We start from the raw sequence: 18,515 nt of genomic DNA, 5'->3' as shown, positions 1-18,515 counted from the left end.
AATCCCTCAATAAATAACTAAAGCGTCTATAAATATGTATATAAAAAACGATTCTCAAAAATGTTTTAAATATTTATCATATAAAAACAATTTAGAAATTTAAAGATATCTCTGCCAGTAAAAACTTTCCACGAGGATTAGCCGACATCCTTCCAAAAATCACAGGTAAACTGGAGCGTAGCGGAACAAGCCGCAGGATCTGACGGCGTCGGGAGTAGGACAAACGCGCGAGGAAAGGCAAAAGGACGAGAGATTCGAGAAAAGTCTCTCCGATGGACAGAGAGCCGAAGAGTCGTATCCCTACCTCGACATCTATCGTACGAGAACAGGTGGGCTCTCGGCGATCTGCTCGAGAACGATGAGAGAGTCCCGGTCCGCCGCTTCCTGCGCTCGCATCGGCCTCCTCCGAGAGAGAATCGTGCTGGTGCGAGTTCGTTGGCCGACCGTCACCCGCGCGCGCCCGTTTTCGCGATCGCTCTCGCGCTCGCTGTTCTCTGAAAGTCGAGCGTAAATTCTGGAAACCGGATCGGAAAAGGGTACCTGGACCCGACCAGCGACTAATGCCGGTTCGATCCCGCTTCGTCAATCGAAAAGGTGAAAACCTGATGCACTCGCAGTTCGAGAAATCGACCCGCGTCACCCGGCCAGCCAGCCGGCAGGTGCTAACTCGCGCGTGACTCCGGTGTTAGCTTTGAGTCACAGTCGCACGACTACTCGCGTAAGCCAGACGTGCTCGCCGAACTGACAAGAGTCAATGAAAAATAGCACTGTGTGTAGAAAATTTCCAAGATCTCGGACGTTTCTTCTGCAGAGCAGTTTTAAAATCTGGATACCAGAAGATATCCTGAGAATTTTTTCAAAATGGAACATTTTGGATGGAATAGAAGATAATCTTATTGTTAGACCAACTGCAAGAGATCCAGGAGATTCTGAGAATATTTTTTAAAGTATGGCTGCTGTGATCAGAAGTGGCCGTAAAGATTTAACAAAGTTCTAGATATTCCTTGAAAGATAAAAAATCAGCATACATAAATGTGAGAAAATTCAGTTTTTGAAATTTGAATCTTAAACAAATTAATAAAGCTAAAAATTTACTTGAGATTCAAGGAGATCAAGAGTGGCTATAACAGCTTAGAAATTCCCGACGGCTATTTTTGAAAGAATCTGGATCTAGAGGATTTATCTGCGAGGAAGATCAGCAATTTGAAAGACTGACACGAAGCGGAAGTACCGTTGTCTCTCCGATCGTTCTGGGGATTCGTGGATGGAACGGCCTTGACGGCACGAGCCTCGACGAGTCTCGGTCTGGTCCGAACTAGGACACCGGAGCGTGTGTTCCGATAAATGTATGGAAATCTTCTTCTTCTTCTTCTTCTTCTTCTCCTGGAGTAAATTTCCTCAAGCAACAAACGGTCGATCTGAGACTTTTGGTTTCCGGCATTATACATAGCAGCGGTGAAATCCGGTTTTGCATGGGTGTATACGTAAGTGAACCGTAATCCATAAGTACCGTAATATCATGAGCATTATCCCCTTTCTCCATATTCATGAGAAGCAACGTTTAGCGTTGATAAATTCTCTTCGTGGTCCATATAGTATGACTCTTTGTGGCTTCAAAATAACATATTATATATCATTCCACATTAACATTAAATAAATAGTTATGCAAAAAATATACGGAAATATTTTGCATAAAGCATCTGTATATTTCTCTGAACATACGTTCTTTTAGAGAACATATAATATTTTAAACTAGATGCACACATATTTATGAACATTCGAAATAGAAAAATTTAATTTGTTTAATTGGTCAATTAATATAACTTAATAAATGATAATTATTTTTTTTTAAGTTTGAGATTATTGTAAAGTTTAAAATTTAATTTGAAGAATTATCTTGAAGATCAATTCTAACACTAACGTCAAATTTCTCGACGGTGACTTGAAAGTTCCTTGTAAAATCCACTCGCTGTAACGGAGAACTGCGGTTTCTATCGTACGATCCGGTTTTGCGTGCAAATCTAATAGCAGCTACTTTTCACTCGTAACGAGCGGCACGCACATTCATGCGTATTATAATAAATACATACTCAGGTGCGACAAATGGTGTAATGAAATAAAAAGTTGCAAAAAAGTAATATTCAAAATAATTACAAGTAAAGGCCAGATCGATCATTATAATTTATTTCAACAATTCAGCGATATTTATATTCTCGCACAAATTAAGCGACATTTTTAACATATGTTTCATTTCAAATTTTGCTAAACATGCAACATATAATTATATTCGCGTGCGTATTTAATTTTATTTAAACTTAAAATATCAGGTGTGGGGACAAGTCACATATTTAACACAAAATGTGTTGTCATAAAAGTATACAAGATATAGAATACAGGATACAAGATATATCATGAACATCACGCACTTTCTCCGAATTCTAGATCGTTTGTTAAATTTGAAATCGATTTTTAGTGAAAGTTTAGCCGATAGCGAACTTTTTCTGTATTTGATGGAGAATATCTTCGTAATGTAGATACTTCATTCACGATTTTGTAGTTACGCTCGACCGATTGACATCGAATCATTCGTTTGTGGTGATTGAAAAGGAATCGCGGCAATATCGCGAATTGCATTTCATAGCGTGGCGAATCGCGCGACCTTGTGTGGGTCAGTACCATACCCAGATCTTTCTCCGCGTATCGCCTTGAACGTCGAACGTCTGTAAATACACTTGTGAAAATAAAAGAGACTCTATGAGATGCAATTCACAGCCGATAACGAAATTAATGCGCTTTTAAAGCCTTGTCTTCGGCGATACAAATGTTGCAACACAAATAATAAAAATGTTGCGTTTAAAAGATATAATAGAAAGGAATATTTATGACTGGTTAAACAGATAATTTTTAAAATGTACTAACAATAAATCTAATTCGCATCCTTTTTATATCAATCGTCATTTATTTTATTATTTTTATCATTTTTATTATTTATTTTTAAAAAGCGACAAAATCAATAAGTTGATTAGTCTATTATCTTTTATTTCTATATCCAATTATATATTTCAATTATATATTTTTTTGATACTTTTAAACATTTGTGAACAATCTATTTGCGGCAGTTCATCTATTGATATTAATGATAAGCATAATAAAAATTGAAACTTATAATATTAGATTATTTGCAAGCGAAATTACAAAAAGATAGTTTTTGTCTACTTTCTCAAGACCGATACATTTGATTTGGTGCGTGTCTGAAATCACCGATCCGATAATAAAAATGTAACGATAGTTTCATCTGCGGCTTTCTAATATTCATCATTGCCCACACATGAACTCACCTACTTCGATCGCGATGACTTAAATTATATTGACGGTAAATGTATAAAACAAAAGGATTTGCCACTTAAATTAATCGGAAACAAGAAAGGCGTGTCAAGCGTTAATTCATAATTACGGTAAATAATGAACCGATGATTAAAGCTATACATTTGCGGCACTTTAATCGACGTCTAGATCTTCGCTTAAACATACGTCTGAATGTGAAAAATTTATTATCGTAATTGGCAGATGCCTCAATAATAAACCAAAAAATTTTAAATTTAAAATAAATCTCTAGAAAGTTATAGATTTATTTCACTCACATTATAAATTCTATTCACTTTAATTCTGCGTAGGTACGAATTCATCTTTTTTTTTTTTCCTTTTTCGCTTTATCGTCCTTCACCCGGTTGAGCGAAAAGCGTATCGTTGGCGCATAACGCAACGGGATACACGACGTCACAAGGGAAAGGACTCGCGTGGACGGACATTTTTTCCGGGGTAGTGCCCATCACGGATCGGTGACATCGCGCTGTCACGACTATTTGTCACAATTTTGCGTCACGATATATTTTCATACCTACGTTCGTAAAGAGCCAAATGCTATCTTGTCTCACGCGATGCTCTGATCAAGAAGCCATAAGAATGCAGCAGACTGTAAAATCATACTTGTATTTTGTCTCAATAATTTAAAATAAAAGCAGAATAAAAAAAAATATTTTCTTCGAGTCAGAAGAAGAACTCAGATTTAAAAAAAGATTCGTTTCTTGAAAAAAGATGGATTTTGATGAATTTATGCTACAAAGCACTTCGCGATCGACAATACTGTAAATGTGAGACGTTGGTTGACCCGCATTTGGAGAGATATTTAAATACTAAGGGATCTCTCATAGTGCGAATTTCTCTTCTCGGTTGGATCGGAAATCAGAATATATATATATATATACACCTATATGTACGCGGTCGTCTAAGTACCACTTTCCCGCCATGGTCGAGTGATACGAGATTTGTCACTTTGATCGCAATACTAGAGACAAATTTCCTCTTACGCGATCGCGCGCTTCTCTTTCCTTTCCTTCTTTCGTCACGCGACCCAATTACACTACGAGTTAAACACACAAATTTACATAACAACATAAGTGTGATGTACAAGTCCGCGATGTTAAGATGCTCGGACATAAGTTTAAGCTAATATTCTATAATCATTCATTCAGCTTTTCTGTTGAATATTTCTTTAAACGATATAATAATATCGTAAGTTTTATAAATGGGCGTGTTAATTCTAGACAGACAATACCACAAATATATTATCAATGTTAATTAAATAATAAAAATGTTAGTAATATAACAGTCGTGCTAAAAAAAAAATTAATATATTTAATAATGCGTGTTACTTTTAATCAATGTTACATGTAAATTTTAATTTTTCGAACAATAATAAATTAGTTTTATTCGCTTCCCACAAAAAAAAACGCTCCGCAATATATTATATAATAGAAAGATTACCCTTCGGGTAATTACACTTTGTCGACTTAATCGAACCGCGCGAGTGCGGAATCTCGCGCTATATCGACACGTAGTTTCACTTCGATGAAAGAGCGACTGGGAAGTGGCGGTGCGCGATTTCCACGTATACGAATTACGCGAAAAAGGAGTTACGAGCCCGGTGGCTTACCGTATAATCTAATTAACGCGCCAGCGGTCTAATGCGAAACGCTATAAATCCGGCTTTTCGACTGGCAACATGCGAGAGTAAAATTTTCGCCACGGTTCTATAAAAGCGTGCGACACGTCGTGTTCTGGAACGCACATATCTAGCTTGTTCCCGTTTTCTGCCGATCGGAGTGATCGATAAGAAAATATCGACATTCGCTACTCCTTCGTGCAAATTATTAAATTCGTTTTACATTGCTTATTTTCCGTTGTGTTAAAGCCAATGCGGAACAAAATATTTTATCGATATTACGCGAAATTTACCGATTATAATTGCCGTTTTTCTTTTATAACTTTGCTAATCTATCACCGGATCGCTTTGATTAAATTATATCGTTTATCGTTAAACATTTATATTTATTTGAGTTTATTTAGTGAAATCAAGAATTGATAATAGAAATGTGTTTCTTGATAAGTCCATAGAAATTAATATGTAAAGAAATATATAAAAAATTTGATTATTTAAATCACTTTCTATTACAAAAAAAAAAAAAACTGTACAAAATAGAAAGAAAAAGAGAAAATCGAAATTAATAATATAGATATACAAAAAATAATAAAGAATGATAAAAACTTTGAATTAAGGAAAAAAATTAATTTCTCTCTATTGTTTCAGACTATTTTATTAGCTATTCCATAATAATTCGGTGAAAAAGGATATAAATTTCTGACGTAAAAATCCTTTCTCGCGTAAAAATTGCATAGAAATATTTAATCACATTCTGCACACTTCTACTTTCGCCTTATTATGAGCCGCTTACATATGCAAGGTCTCCAAATAATTGCATTCTCTCGTAACAATAACGATGTTCTCGCGACGTTCGCCGAATCATCGGAGTTTTTCTTCTTCTCTCATGGAGTAAACTCTTCTGGCAAACACAAACGAGGTCAGTCACAGACTTTTGCGCAACCGTAGGTAATCGCTGTTGAGCAACGAGTATTATCGCGAGTTCGACAAATGCAATCTTTCTCTCCGAATTGAGATACATTGAAATACACTAAAGAGATAAAAGAAGAAATAGGAAGAAAACAGAGAATACAAGTATCGCTGTTAGTCACGTAATAAGAAAGGATCGATTGCTTCCGCGACAGGTTTCCCAGTTGACATTAAAATCATTTTCATTTCGCCAATCATTGACAAATAGTTCTAATCATTTTCTGTTTGTCCCGACATGCAGCAGGAAACCGGCAAGCCTCCTCCCCCTAATGTCACCCCGAAGATGGCCAGGGATCGAGCCGGGTCGGACCACTCGGGTCACATGAGCGACACCACCACGTGCAGCTGTGTCACGAGCTCCATCGAAAAGGCAAGCATAAATTTTATGCATCCAAATAATTTTATTATAATTGACGATTATCGAGCAAAAAATATAAAATTTTCAAATTCATCTCCTTTAAAATAAAGTTATCAGATACCACCGGATATTTCCGCTAATAAGAAATTTATCCTTATCAGGATGTTAAGGCAGGATTCGTTTCATGATTGTATATTGAAATTTAGAATTTTCTTTATTTTATTTTTATTTATCCCGTGGAATTTATTATAAAATATATATGCTCAACCGTAATTATTCCACCAGGTTTTAAAGTTTATAAAAAACGTGTTGCAGTGCTCGCTGCGAGGCTGCAGGATGTTCCAAGAACCGTTCTTCCTGCATCCGCCGGGTTCTCGGCCGCGAGACGGCATCTACATAAACCCCATGAGCGCGTATATTGGCGAGCCGCCCAGGCCCAAGGACACGGGTGAGGCTTTCTACCTTCACAGCCCGCACGATCTCGTCTACACCAGGATCACGCGGTTGTTCGGCGACGCCGAGAAGTCGCGGAACGGCGTCGCGGCGGATCAACGTCATGCGGCGGAGAGGAAAGACGATACTTTGACTGGTAAGTAGCACGTCCCAGATACTTCATCGCTACGTTATAATCCGCGATACACACGGTGTCCAGGAAGTATGCCCAGTGTTATCGAAAGTGAAAAAGCATCACCGAGTGGTGATTATTCGAATTTATTATTAATCATCAGTTTTATATTTATTATTAATTCTTAGATATAAACAACAATGATTAGTATTAGCAGAATTTTACAGCTTAGCTATTATAATTATAAAAAAATGAAGTTCAAAGATATTTTTTTGATAAAATATTGCGCAATTCGAATGTAAAGAAAGATGAATCCGTCGATCGAATTATTTATAGATGAAATAAATTAAGACAGTATTTCTGGCGCACTCTATGTGCTCTGTTGACTCTCGACAACTGCATGGCTCCAGGATGACCTCAATTCGCGTCCAATGTTCGGCATTGTCGATCTCTCTATCTCTCTTTCTTTCGTTTTTCCCCGATGATATTTACAAAGTATCGCATTCGATTAAGCAAAGCTGAAATCATTTGCCTTCGTTGCTTCCCCTTCGTATATAACAATAATGTATTGATTGATCGAATTTCTAAGAAGCTAGGATTTCTTTCTCGTTGGCAAATGTTATTCAATAATTAAGTATATAAAAAATCACGTGTGTATCGACTATTCACGGTACACCCCGTGTATATGAGAACTTAACTCATAATTATCTTTCCCATCCATTTTACTTTGCGAGCGGTAAACTTGATCGCGAGTTTTACGAGCGACGTATGATTAATGTGCGCAAAATTTCGCGGGATTTGTCTCGGGAAAAGAGAGAAGAAGAGATACTTGGATAATTGTCGGGGGATCGAAAAAACACGCGTCGCGAACTACACGCACGCTTCGCGAAACCGGGTTAAAGACCCGCGCGCGATTTACCGCGGATACCGTTAAGCCGTTACAGTGCAGTGGCTCTTAATGAGTAAGAGTAATAAGAAGTGCGATCGACGGATTGATCGAGGCAAGTCTCAGCGTCGCTAAATGCACAAAAGTAATTAAAGAAACTGGAATTAATTTTTATAGAAATTAAAATTACATCCTTATTAATAAGAAGTGCGATCGACGGATTGATCGAGGCAAGTCTCAGCGTCGCTAAATGCACAAAAGTAATTAAAGTAAAAGTAAAAAAATAATCGATCGATTGGCAATTTTTATCGCATCGAGCTTTGCGCAAAAACACAATTTCTGCAAAACTTTTCGAATATGATGTTTCGCGTGAGAAACGACAGCATGCCTCGTCGTTTTACGTTTTCTCGTATGCGATGCGTATATTCCGAGCGAGGCTTTGGTTTTCAGTGAAAGTGGACGTGCACATCAACAACAACGGATTCGTCGGCAGGCCGCATCCCAGTAACGGACACGCGGCCTGCTCCGAGCTCGCAAGAGAGCCCTCGGAACACGCTTACGAGCAGATTTGCGTGAGACAGGAGGAAACGGGTAGCGTGAGCTCGTCGTCGCGCAAAAAGCCGGCGGACAATGCCTCCGACAGCAGGTAACACAGTTTATGCGAGTTCATCGTAAACAACGTCAAATCACAGAGTATTTGATTCAATATCATTTAAGATTAAGAAAATTAATTTAAATTTAATTTTCTCAATTATGAAATTAATTTTCTGAAAAAGAGGTAACTAGACGATTGTATCGTAGAGAAAGAATATATGTCAAAGATACGGTACAGATGAAATATGAAAGAAACTGTTCAGAAATAAGAAAAAGAGATATAAGATATGATATAAAAACATTATTAAATATTGTTTTACAAGAATTATTATATATAAAAATTTGTCTGACACAGCAAACATACTTTGTAGCATGAATATAATGTTATTAACATCGTTCTGAATATCGAATCGCGTGCTTGCAAAGAGAATATTTAATGAGCGTAGCATAACAAAATTATATCGGGGACTACAAAGCCACGAAGGTAAACAATACCGATGCAATAGTATCAACATCTAAAACGACACGTAACAGTATTACGAAATCAAGATTGTGAATATGTATATGACTTTTTAGTTAGAAAGAGATGATCATTCGCGAGCAACGCAAATAGAGAGCGGCGGTATCGTCATTTTTCACGCTCATCGTTTATCTTGTAGATAAGCAGTCGAATAAGATTGCCGGTAGATATTAAATTTAATCTCCGGATATTTCTTATAATCGCGAGCACGCGAAATTTCTGACATTTCAGTCGTTCCCGAAAAACCGACAGGCGATATAGTCGATCCAGCAGCGCCAGCGAATCCTCGAACATAAGCAGCGAGATCCACGGCTTGTCTTCGACGACATCCACCCCGTCTTTATCGCGACACAGCAGCAACGAACGAATCGGCAAGCCAGGGATGAAAACAAATGCGGAAGCGTCTCATGGTACGTCAAAAATCGAAAATAGCCGGAGAATAATACAATGACAAAAATGATGATTCTAAAAAATGAGAAAGTAAAACTTTCTTCGATTTTTAAATGCGATCTACTAAAAAATATAAAGTGAAAGACGTACGATTATGTGTCGTATTCGGAGAAAGTATATCGAGAAATCAATATCAATATTAATTCAAAAATTAAAATAGATACAAAAAAAAACGGTAATTATAGCTAACATTATGATCACCTTGTAGAGTTCTAAATCGATCAAAGAAACGGACGATTGTGATTAATCATCTCTGTTCTCGGTTCGCAGAGAGGAAGGACTTGTCCAGCGTGCAAGTGGAAAGTGAAAAGGAGATACGTGTGAATGGCAACGGCGGACCTAGGTAAGTAGGGCGGATCGATACCGGATTGAGATTTGTTAGCTTTGGCCGCGTCATTAAGAGAAGGAGGGAAGATCGATCGAAAGTCGATTGAGTCGCTCGCCATCATTTGGCGCGACTCGACTCACTTCGTCCCTTAACTTTGCTGACCGTCTCGCCTTGAGACATCGCGCCGATGAAATATCCCGTGTCACATGCATACAGAGGATGACCGCTTTCTTACCGCGTAACTGTTTGCGGTTATAAGTGCACCGACAAAATGAAACGAATGTGAATAATCGCGATGAGGAAACATGCGGGTGACCAAACGGGCTATTAAATGGATCAACCTAAAAAAATTCGGATTAAAAAATACTCTTTCTCGAAGAAAAAGGATTGCCATCGAAACAAAATGAAAAACACCCCCGTCATTTTTTTTTATCTTTATCGCTTTAACCACTTTCCATGTTTTGCATTTCTTCATTTATTTTTTATCTTTATTTATTGTCTCGTTGCCTGTTATTAAGTGCACGTATCTATTACTTTAATTGTTCTTACCTTTACTTGTTTTTATAAAGATAACAAAGTTTAATCAAATTCTCAAATTTTTTTGTTCTATTATTTTTCGCAAACATCGTATTAAAAGCAAGAGATCTCTGTTTTCTAGTCTCTCAAAACCACCGCCACCGCCGCCGCCACCGCCGCCAGATGATGATGTGGTGGTCGTTCTAGTAAACGCCAAACCGAATATAGATATAAACACTGACAAAAAAGACGCGCGGGGAAGCAGCCAGGATGGAAGGAGCGAGTCCTCCGGTAAGGAATCGTACTTTAGTTTCTCTACAGCCTACAGTCCTTTCGCTCCCTTGCACAAATGCTGCGTGAAAGTTGCAGCTTGATTTTAAACACATTAATAGCTTGACATTTCCGCGCCTGTTTATTGCAAAAAAAAAACGCATTCGATTCGAGTCAAACGTTTTGCCTAATGAAAGATTTGCGACCGAAAGAAAACGCGTTATTTCCGGAATATATTTATAAATGCAATCGTATTTATCGATAATTTAAAAACTAACGGTTATGAAGAATTTTTTTAAAATAATTCCGAGGCGATTAAAAAAACGCATCAACTGTAGTTTCACCTTATTCGCAATAATCGCGAACGGATTCTCGTATTAAGCGAAAAGAATATTGTTCCTGCCGAAAGCTCATCTCGAGAAATCACGTCACGCATGAACGGTTTTATTGCCAATCGACATTTAATGACTACCGGTCGAAGGCAACTGTACTCAAATCACTTCCTCGACAGGTTTTACTCAATGAATCGATTCGTTTTAATAACGCTATTCGCAGAATACATTATCAAGTTTAGAGTTTGTCATCGATAATAACATCTCCGGAAATTTAATAATCCTCGCTAATTAATTAATTTTTATCAGAGAGAGAAGACCGACTCTCCGAAGTCATCGAAGCATCTATCGGGCTACTAGGAAACCGCGCGTGCGTTATATAAAAATTTATAATCTCCGTTGCATTACCGTGTTTTTATCACCGCGTTAATCACCCGATGATCGGCCGGCCGTGTTGACTCGCGCGAATTACGCTTACATTTTCGGCGCGTTCCTCCCGACACGCTTCGATGCATTCATCGTGACGTCATCGAGCGAGCAATTAACGAGAATCGACTACGAATAAGCAGCGATTACAGTTAGATTCGGGCGAGAATTAATTCGCCCGATGTTTATCTGCGGGTCTAATTAGACCGGCTCGCGATTTGGACGCGAGAGGTGCTGGCGGGGCCCCGTCCCGTCGATCTCGATTTGGGATCGCGCTGCGCCCCCGTACTTCGCCGATTAATTAAACTGTTAGCGGATCACGCTTTAGCGCCGAGATAGTCGGCTCACTTACTAGACCATGGCGCTCATCGGGCATATAATATACTTACCTAGATTTCACTTGCCCGCGTCGGTAACGACCATCTCATCCAATGCTAGAGGATATAACGAGGACCCACTCTGCCCCTCTCCTTTAGCTTACCTGTCTACCTCCTTTACCTCTTACACCCTATCGCTCTGTCTCTATCTCTCTTCCGCGTCTGTCTCTCTTTCTCTAATATCGCCGGTCTCGGAACAGCGACCAACAAGTCCGACGTATCATCCTGTGGCGAGCATCAGCAGCAGCCGGAAGTGCCGCCTCCCGCCAGTGCGCCGGTGGATGCGGACGAAATTAAAGCGAACCAGGCGTCCCACCTGGTAAACAGGCACATGGTATTGCCGTTCATACCGCCCAAGTTCGCCAACGCGGACTCTAACACCCTGCTGAAACCGTCCGAGTACCTCAAAAGTATCTGCAAGACGACGTCTAAGAACAGTCTGTCGAAGGCGAGGTCAGTGATCTTTCCTGTCATATACAACGGTGTTTACTTCCGCTTGTTTCGTAGTCTTCTGCGTGCAAGTTGCTCCGAGAAACCGCCAAGATTACATCTTGTTGTTTTAATAATTAAGTCGATTTCTCTTAAAATCGCGATTTGAATATTCAACGTACAGTGTACTTTTAGAGGATGTTTATACAACATTGTTTTATGTGTGATTCAAATAAACGAAAAGCAATGTAATTATAATATTAGCCATTTCGATTTGTGCTGCTCTTAAAATGGTGATTTTTAAATCTTTGACTCAAGCAGTTTCAGTGCTTCATTCATAGCATTGAGAAAAATCTAATATCGTTATTTATCGTTAGTACTTGTAGTTATGATTTATTAATTCAATTTTCGTGTATTTAAAAAACAAATTTTATTTTACGGCTGAGAGGTGCCATTAATTAAAGTTTTTTCAGCTAGAATAAAAATGTAAACTCGCGTGCGTGTTTAACTTTCTGATGATACATATAAGATGATACGTACAAGAACATGAGTTATAATTAATGTTCTTTCTCAGAGGAATTATTTTTTGCTTATTAAAACCAAAGCAATATTTTCTTCGAAATCTATAATATTAATATATCTAAAGTCTATCTATATTAATATATATCGTATAATAATACCATCAAGTAAAATAAATTCAAATTTTAAAGTTTTTCTCTTGAATTTATCTTATCCAAATGAAAACGGATTTATATTTTCGAGCAGCGTTATTTTGAAATTTTCTACTCGCATGACAATGCGAAAATCGCGCTCGCAGGTCAGTGGACAACTTGGACATTCAAAGTCGGAATACGGAGCCGCGTGAGGAGGAGGAGGCGGAAGAGGAGGAAGAAACGCGAAGGAGCAGCGAGGAGGTCAAGGGGTCTCCTACGGGTCCCCCGCCACCACCGTTGTCTCCTTTGCAGCAGAGAGCACGAAGTGCGAATCAAGGCCCGAATTCCGCCAGTGTCGGCAACGAGACCGAAAGCTTCAAGACCCCGCAACCCTTAGCCACGATCAGCATCCAGGACCTCACGAGCATCCAGCTACGACGGACAAGCACGAAGATGAACGCTACCAAGACGTTCTCCGCACCGCCACCGCGCAGCGTGTCTATGACTAACGGTAAGTTAATCCGCGCGACACACATGTACACATAATTTAATGCCTTAACGACATGCGAGATTTCCACCTCGCGCTCAAGAGCTATATTTTATATCATATTAGCAACATTTATATCTCAGCATTTCGATTATTTTATATATAATATATATTCCCTATTTAAAGATAAAAAATATATTTATACAATAACTATGTATATAAAAAATCCTTAAATTTTGCAAAATTTGTAAAATTTCATTGCTTTCTTGTAAAATTTTTGTAAAATCCGAAAATTGAAGATACAAATAAATTAACAAATAAAAAATGAAATTGTCCATCTCAGTTTCGGAGCCATTCTTCGTGCAAAAAACGGATCTAATCGCCGAATTGAAGCGTACCAAGGACATACCTGGTATCAAAAAACTAAAGGTGGAAAGAGCAAAAGTCGAGAAGACTCAGGAGCAGAATCTCATGTCGGAAATTAGCAAAGCGTTTAGCGTTACAAAGTTCGTTGATCAAGTAAGTATTTTACTTTACACATTTTTTAAAAAGACATATATATACATATTACCCTCCTTCTCCCACTCTCATGTAAAAGAAATACAAGATGTCTATTTTTCTAGATGTTTGTTTAATTTTCTTTTCAGAAAGGAGAATATCTTTTTATAGTTCGATTTAAAATCCCAAATCGATTTTTTCATATAATATTTTTATAGATTCCAGAGAAGGACAGTTCGGGAAATATGATACCAATCTGGAAGCGGCAAATGCTGGCCCGAAAAGCCGCTGAACGAGCGAAGAAGGAACTCGAGGAGCAAATAGCGCGAGAGAACGAGGAGAGGCGGCAGAAAGCGATTCCGCCGTGGAAGCGACAGCTTCTCGCCAAAAAGGATAACGAGGAAAAGAGGTATAAAAATTAATTAAATTTGTATCATCAACTAGTGTGATATAATTGTACATCGATCAGAACAAGTCGAAATTAATTAAAATATTTCACAGCAATGCAAAACATTTTTAACTGCTTCCAATAGAATCGCATTCGATATTTTTCAGAAGAGATTTACGTCATGTTAGTTTATATGGGATTTAGCCCTACCTGCTTTCAAAGTATTGTACATAGGGGGGTTAAGTGCTTGAATTATCGCAAGTATTACAATTGCCCCTTGTTGCAATTGACCTTAAGTTCCTCTGCCTCGTGTTACATGCAAAATTACGTAATGTACGCCGTGATATTATATGCGTAAATTAAAAGATTGGTCAGTCGAATCTGTCGAGCAATGTCTTTGTCCATATGGAAAGATACGCCATTATCCGATAACACATTCATTATTCAAAACATTTTGAGCTTTTCAAGTTTCAAGCGAAATAGGAATATCAAGAATCTCTTGCACGAATATTGCACAATATTTTTTATACATTCTATTCATATTTTATTTTTTGTTATGTTTTTTATTGCATAATTTTATTTCAACAATTTTATTTTACCTCCTATTTTAAGAATTTATAATATATTAACGTAAAGAATTTTCAAGCATTATGTTATTGGTTACAGACTGAACCAGACACAGCCGTCCGCGTCGACGTCGAAGCTGGAGGCAACAACGACGAACCCGAAAAGGGACCCTTCACCGGTGCCGATATCGTGCGTTACTAAGAAGGAAGAGAAATCCGAGGTCGACGAGAAACGGGACGATCCCGTCAAGGACGATTCCGACGACGGTCAAATTATACCTTGGCGGGCTCAATTAAGGAAGACTAATAGCAAGCTTAATATCCTTGATTAATCATCGAACGTTACGAACGCTTCTTTCGTTCTTTTTTTTTTTCTCAAAAAAAATCGCGTGATGTAAGTATCCCGCTAAAAATATTTGTTATTAAACGCGCATGTCTCGCATATCTGCCTAAAGTTAAGGGAACTTATGTAACATGTGCAAAAAATAAATGCGATAATAATTCAATGTGTCAAAGATAAGAACGTTTAACAGATTAACGTAAGAAGTATCGAGAGACTTTAACCCTATCGAAATTAATTTTTAAAAATCCATACATAAAATAAAAATTCATGCGATTACGATTCCATCATCTATTTTTTTAAATCGCGAGATAAGCTGTATTTTCATTCAACGATATTACACGAAAATCATAGACTATCATAGATCATTATTTACATTGAGAAAAATATCGATTTTAAATCAACGTAAAGTAGGTCAAGGAAATCGTCATTGAAATTTTACCCATATGCGCTGGAATTTATTATACGAAGTATATGGTGATTCATTGTGCGTATACTGAAGCATTGTATATTTGTGCGATAACCTCCAACGCACATTTGCGATAAGCAAAGTAACTAGCTGACTTGCTACGAGTACCGCATAGGTATTGCAAGACGATCTAATGCTGAACAGACTATTAATATCGGGAACGAGGTGCGCCTGTTTGTGCGGTGCGACTAAAGTGCGGGCTTGCCCGCTATTTTCTGCTAGCTTCTTCGAACTCGTTCGATCCATTGACGCAACATTTCGCAAAACTTGGAGCTTTCGCACTCCACATGCACGAAAATTGGCCCACTCGCATTATTCTTGAAATAATTTCAATGGTCTGCCAATGAATGGGAAAATTGTCAAGCGGCAGTCATGACCAAGGTCCGACACCACCTATACGACAACTTATGAAAGCAAAACAGACACGAGCAGACGACTCGTGAGTTGGCACAATCGCAACGCGCTTTTAATTAATCTATTCTGTTTGTAATTTGCGTAGAATGCGATGAAAATTCAAAATTTGAACTGCGATGAAGTTCGTGATAAGAAGACTAAGAAGTGGCATGATCTCTTAAAGATATCCCAACATCCGGGATATACAGCAATCATATCAGATGAGTCACGGTGTGCGATATTGCGACGCACCGAGATTGATGATGGACCGAAAATATATGTGGTCGCGTGTATCACGCGCGTGTGTATTACGTAAAAATTGTTTACGCCGCTTAAAACATGTGACGCAGATCACTCGTCAACCGTACATATATATACGCTAACGTCCTATTTTCGATCAAATACATTGCATCGACTGTAATCGTGTAAAAATCCTAGAATCAAAGACGATACAATGATAATATAAATAAAGTTAAATTGGCATCATTCGAATAAAAGCGAAAATCAAGGAAAATATAATCTTTTTCGGATATCTATATAAACACAAATTACTATAATTTTTAAGATATTCGAATACTTTTATATATAAAATAGTTTAAAGAACTAATTATACAAAAATAAATAAAAAAATATAGAAAAAACAGATCGTAATATAATTAAATAAAGAAATTATTATACTAACGTCGAAGCTGGAGGCAACAACGACGAACCCGAAAAGGGACCCTTCACCGGTGCCGATATCGTGCGTTACTAAGAAGGAAGAGAAATCCGAGGTCGACGAGAAACGGGACGATCCCGTCAAGGACGATTCCGACGACGGTCAAATTATACCTTGGCGGGCTCAATTAAGGAAGACTAATAGCAAGCTTAATATCCTTGATTAATCATCGAACGTTACGAACGCTTCTTTCGTTCTTTTTTTTTTCTCAAAAAAAATCGCGTCATGTAAGTATCCCGCTAAAAATATTTGTTATTAAATATGCGCATGTCTCGCATATCTGCCTAAAGTTAAGGGAACTTATGTAACATGTGCAAAAAATAAATGCGAAAGAGAGAGAGAGATATTTTTTGCTAGTTGAGATATAAACGAACATATAAGATGGTTCACGGAATTACACAAAATAGGAAGTGTGTTTGATATTCTCTGCAAGACTAGCACGTACTGATATAAATACTTTAAAAAGGAATTAAATGGATATTTTTATATACTCAATGTGTTTAGTATCGTTGCAAATATTCTCACTCATAACTAATATTATAATTTTGAATATATCTTTTTTTACGGAAATTGTCGAAGCATAGTGAAATTTAATGCATGTTCAAGCTTGAAAGAGAGAGAGGTTCAGAGAAAGGATCTCCCGCAAGATAATTCACCCATTTCCCTCAAATCCTTGGAAAAAAGACAATCTTTGAAAATACGTTTATTGAATAAGCTCTCAAAAATTATTGCGCAAGCATTCCATAAAATATAGGTACCAAGAAAATATGGAAACTATATATGTAAAGAATTAATCATCGTGTCTTAAGTTATGTAATACGAATTAAAAGCGATATATGTACATATGAATAAGTCTTATAATTTCGTTTGCATAATAAAGTTAAAAGCAAAATCTAAGTAATTAATTTTAATCCCATTCTTAAAAGCTGGAAAAAACTAAAATATTAAAACCCCCCGTTTTTAGTTTAGTTACTTCAATATTATTTTTTCGGTTAAGGATCACTTTAATCTAACAAAAATTTCGTTCTTTCGTTACTTTAATTTTATTTTCCTGAGTTATAGACATATACTTTTTAATTCAACAATCATTTCATTCAATACTTAACTAACAACAAAAAAATTTTGTGAAATTTCATGAAGAAGTAGGTATGTCTGATTCAAGAGACAGGCAATTCTAGATCTGATTAATCGTGCGAGAGAGAGAACATTAGCAGTAGAGCGATAAATACGGCTGGTAACTACCAGTTACAGTCATTAGAACGCAGAAGCTACAGATCAACGAATTAATACTGACATTGATTAATCTTTACGAAGTTACGATAATGCTAGAATGTTACAACATGTGTGTTTCTGTGTGTGTCGTTCTAGACAACAATTATCTCCCGACACTTTGCAATGATTTATCTTTATCTCTTTGTGAAATAACGGAGCAAGGAACGATTACGAGATATTTTAAGAGCGTGGAATTATACTAACTCCTTAACTTTTGGATACTGTTGTTTGCGAATCCGCAACTATACGCGAGAAATTATCTATTAATAATTCTACATATATAATATCTGTCTAATTAATAACTTATTGAAACTATATTGTGTTTATACACACATTCTATTTGATAGGAAAAATAAACGAAAAAGAAAAGGAATAATTATTTAAGTCGAATAATATTTATTTTTCAACATAATCTACTTTTAGCTTGACACACGCATGCACACGCACACAGAGCCCAATGATGTTCATGGAGCATCATATTATTTTTATAGAATAATTTGTTTGAACTAAATAAGCTCTTTAAAATAGCCAAAATAGCATCGATGATTTCACTGTTGCCAAACAAGTTCTTTCCTCCGAGCAAAATACACAAAATGAGTTTCAAATTGCTACTGCATCCGGCCTACTTGTCAAATTTGGCCTCTTACGACTTCCATCTATTCTCAAACCTAAAGAAATGTCTCATCGATGCTGTAAATCTTGAAAAGCTCAT

At 37.3% G+C, this 18,515-nt stretch overlaps 1 protein-coding gene across 3 annotated transcripts; it reads left to right on the top strand.

Annotated features, from left to right (window-relative positions):
• Positions 1-289: 289 nt before the first annotated feature.
• On the top strand, positions 290-17,428 carry LOC115235163 (espin-like). Of its 3 annotated transcripts, none has more exons than XM_029806765.1 (13): positions 290-1,484; positions 6,210-6,338; positions 6,642-6,915; positions 8,228-8,423; positions 9,123-9,301; positions 9,612-9,684; positions 10,328-10,476; positions 11,791-12,043; positions 12,837-13,183; positions 13,503-13,678; positions 13,876-14,066; positions 14,712-14,754; positions 16,509-17,428. In XM_029806765.1, the coding sequence occupies exons 1-13, from the start codon at positions 1,473-1,475 to the stop codon at positions 16,695-16,697; spliced, it is 2,211 nt and encodes a 736-aa protein (XP_029662625.1). In that variant the 5' UTR covers positions 290-1,472; the 3' UTR covers positions 16,698-17,428. The 3 variants fall into 3 exon arrangements, with proteins under 3 accessions (XP_029662625.1, XP_029662624.1, XP_029662626.1); XM_029806764.1 differs by having other exon boundaries at positions 14,712-14,777; positions 16,532-17,428; XM_029806766.1 differs by lacking the exon at positions 16,509-17,428 and having other exon boundaries at positions 294-1,346; positions 14,712-15,106.
• The last annotated feature ends 1,087 nt before the right edge of the window (positions 17,429-18,515 follow it).

This window comes from Formica exsecta, unplaced genomic scaffold (genome assembly GCF_003651465.1).
Source record: "Formica exsecta isolate Colony F162 unplaced genomic scaffold, ASM365146v1 scaffold211, whole genome shotgun sequence".
Classification (NCBI taxonomy): Eukaryota; Metazoa; Arthropoda; class Insecta; order Hymenoptera; family Formicidae; genus Formica; species Formica exsecta.
The sequence above is the reverse complement of the archived record's forward strand: the minus strand, read 5'-3'. Positions and strand labels throughout refer to the sequence as shown.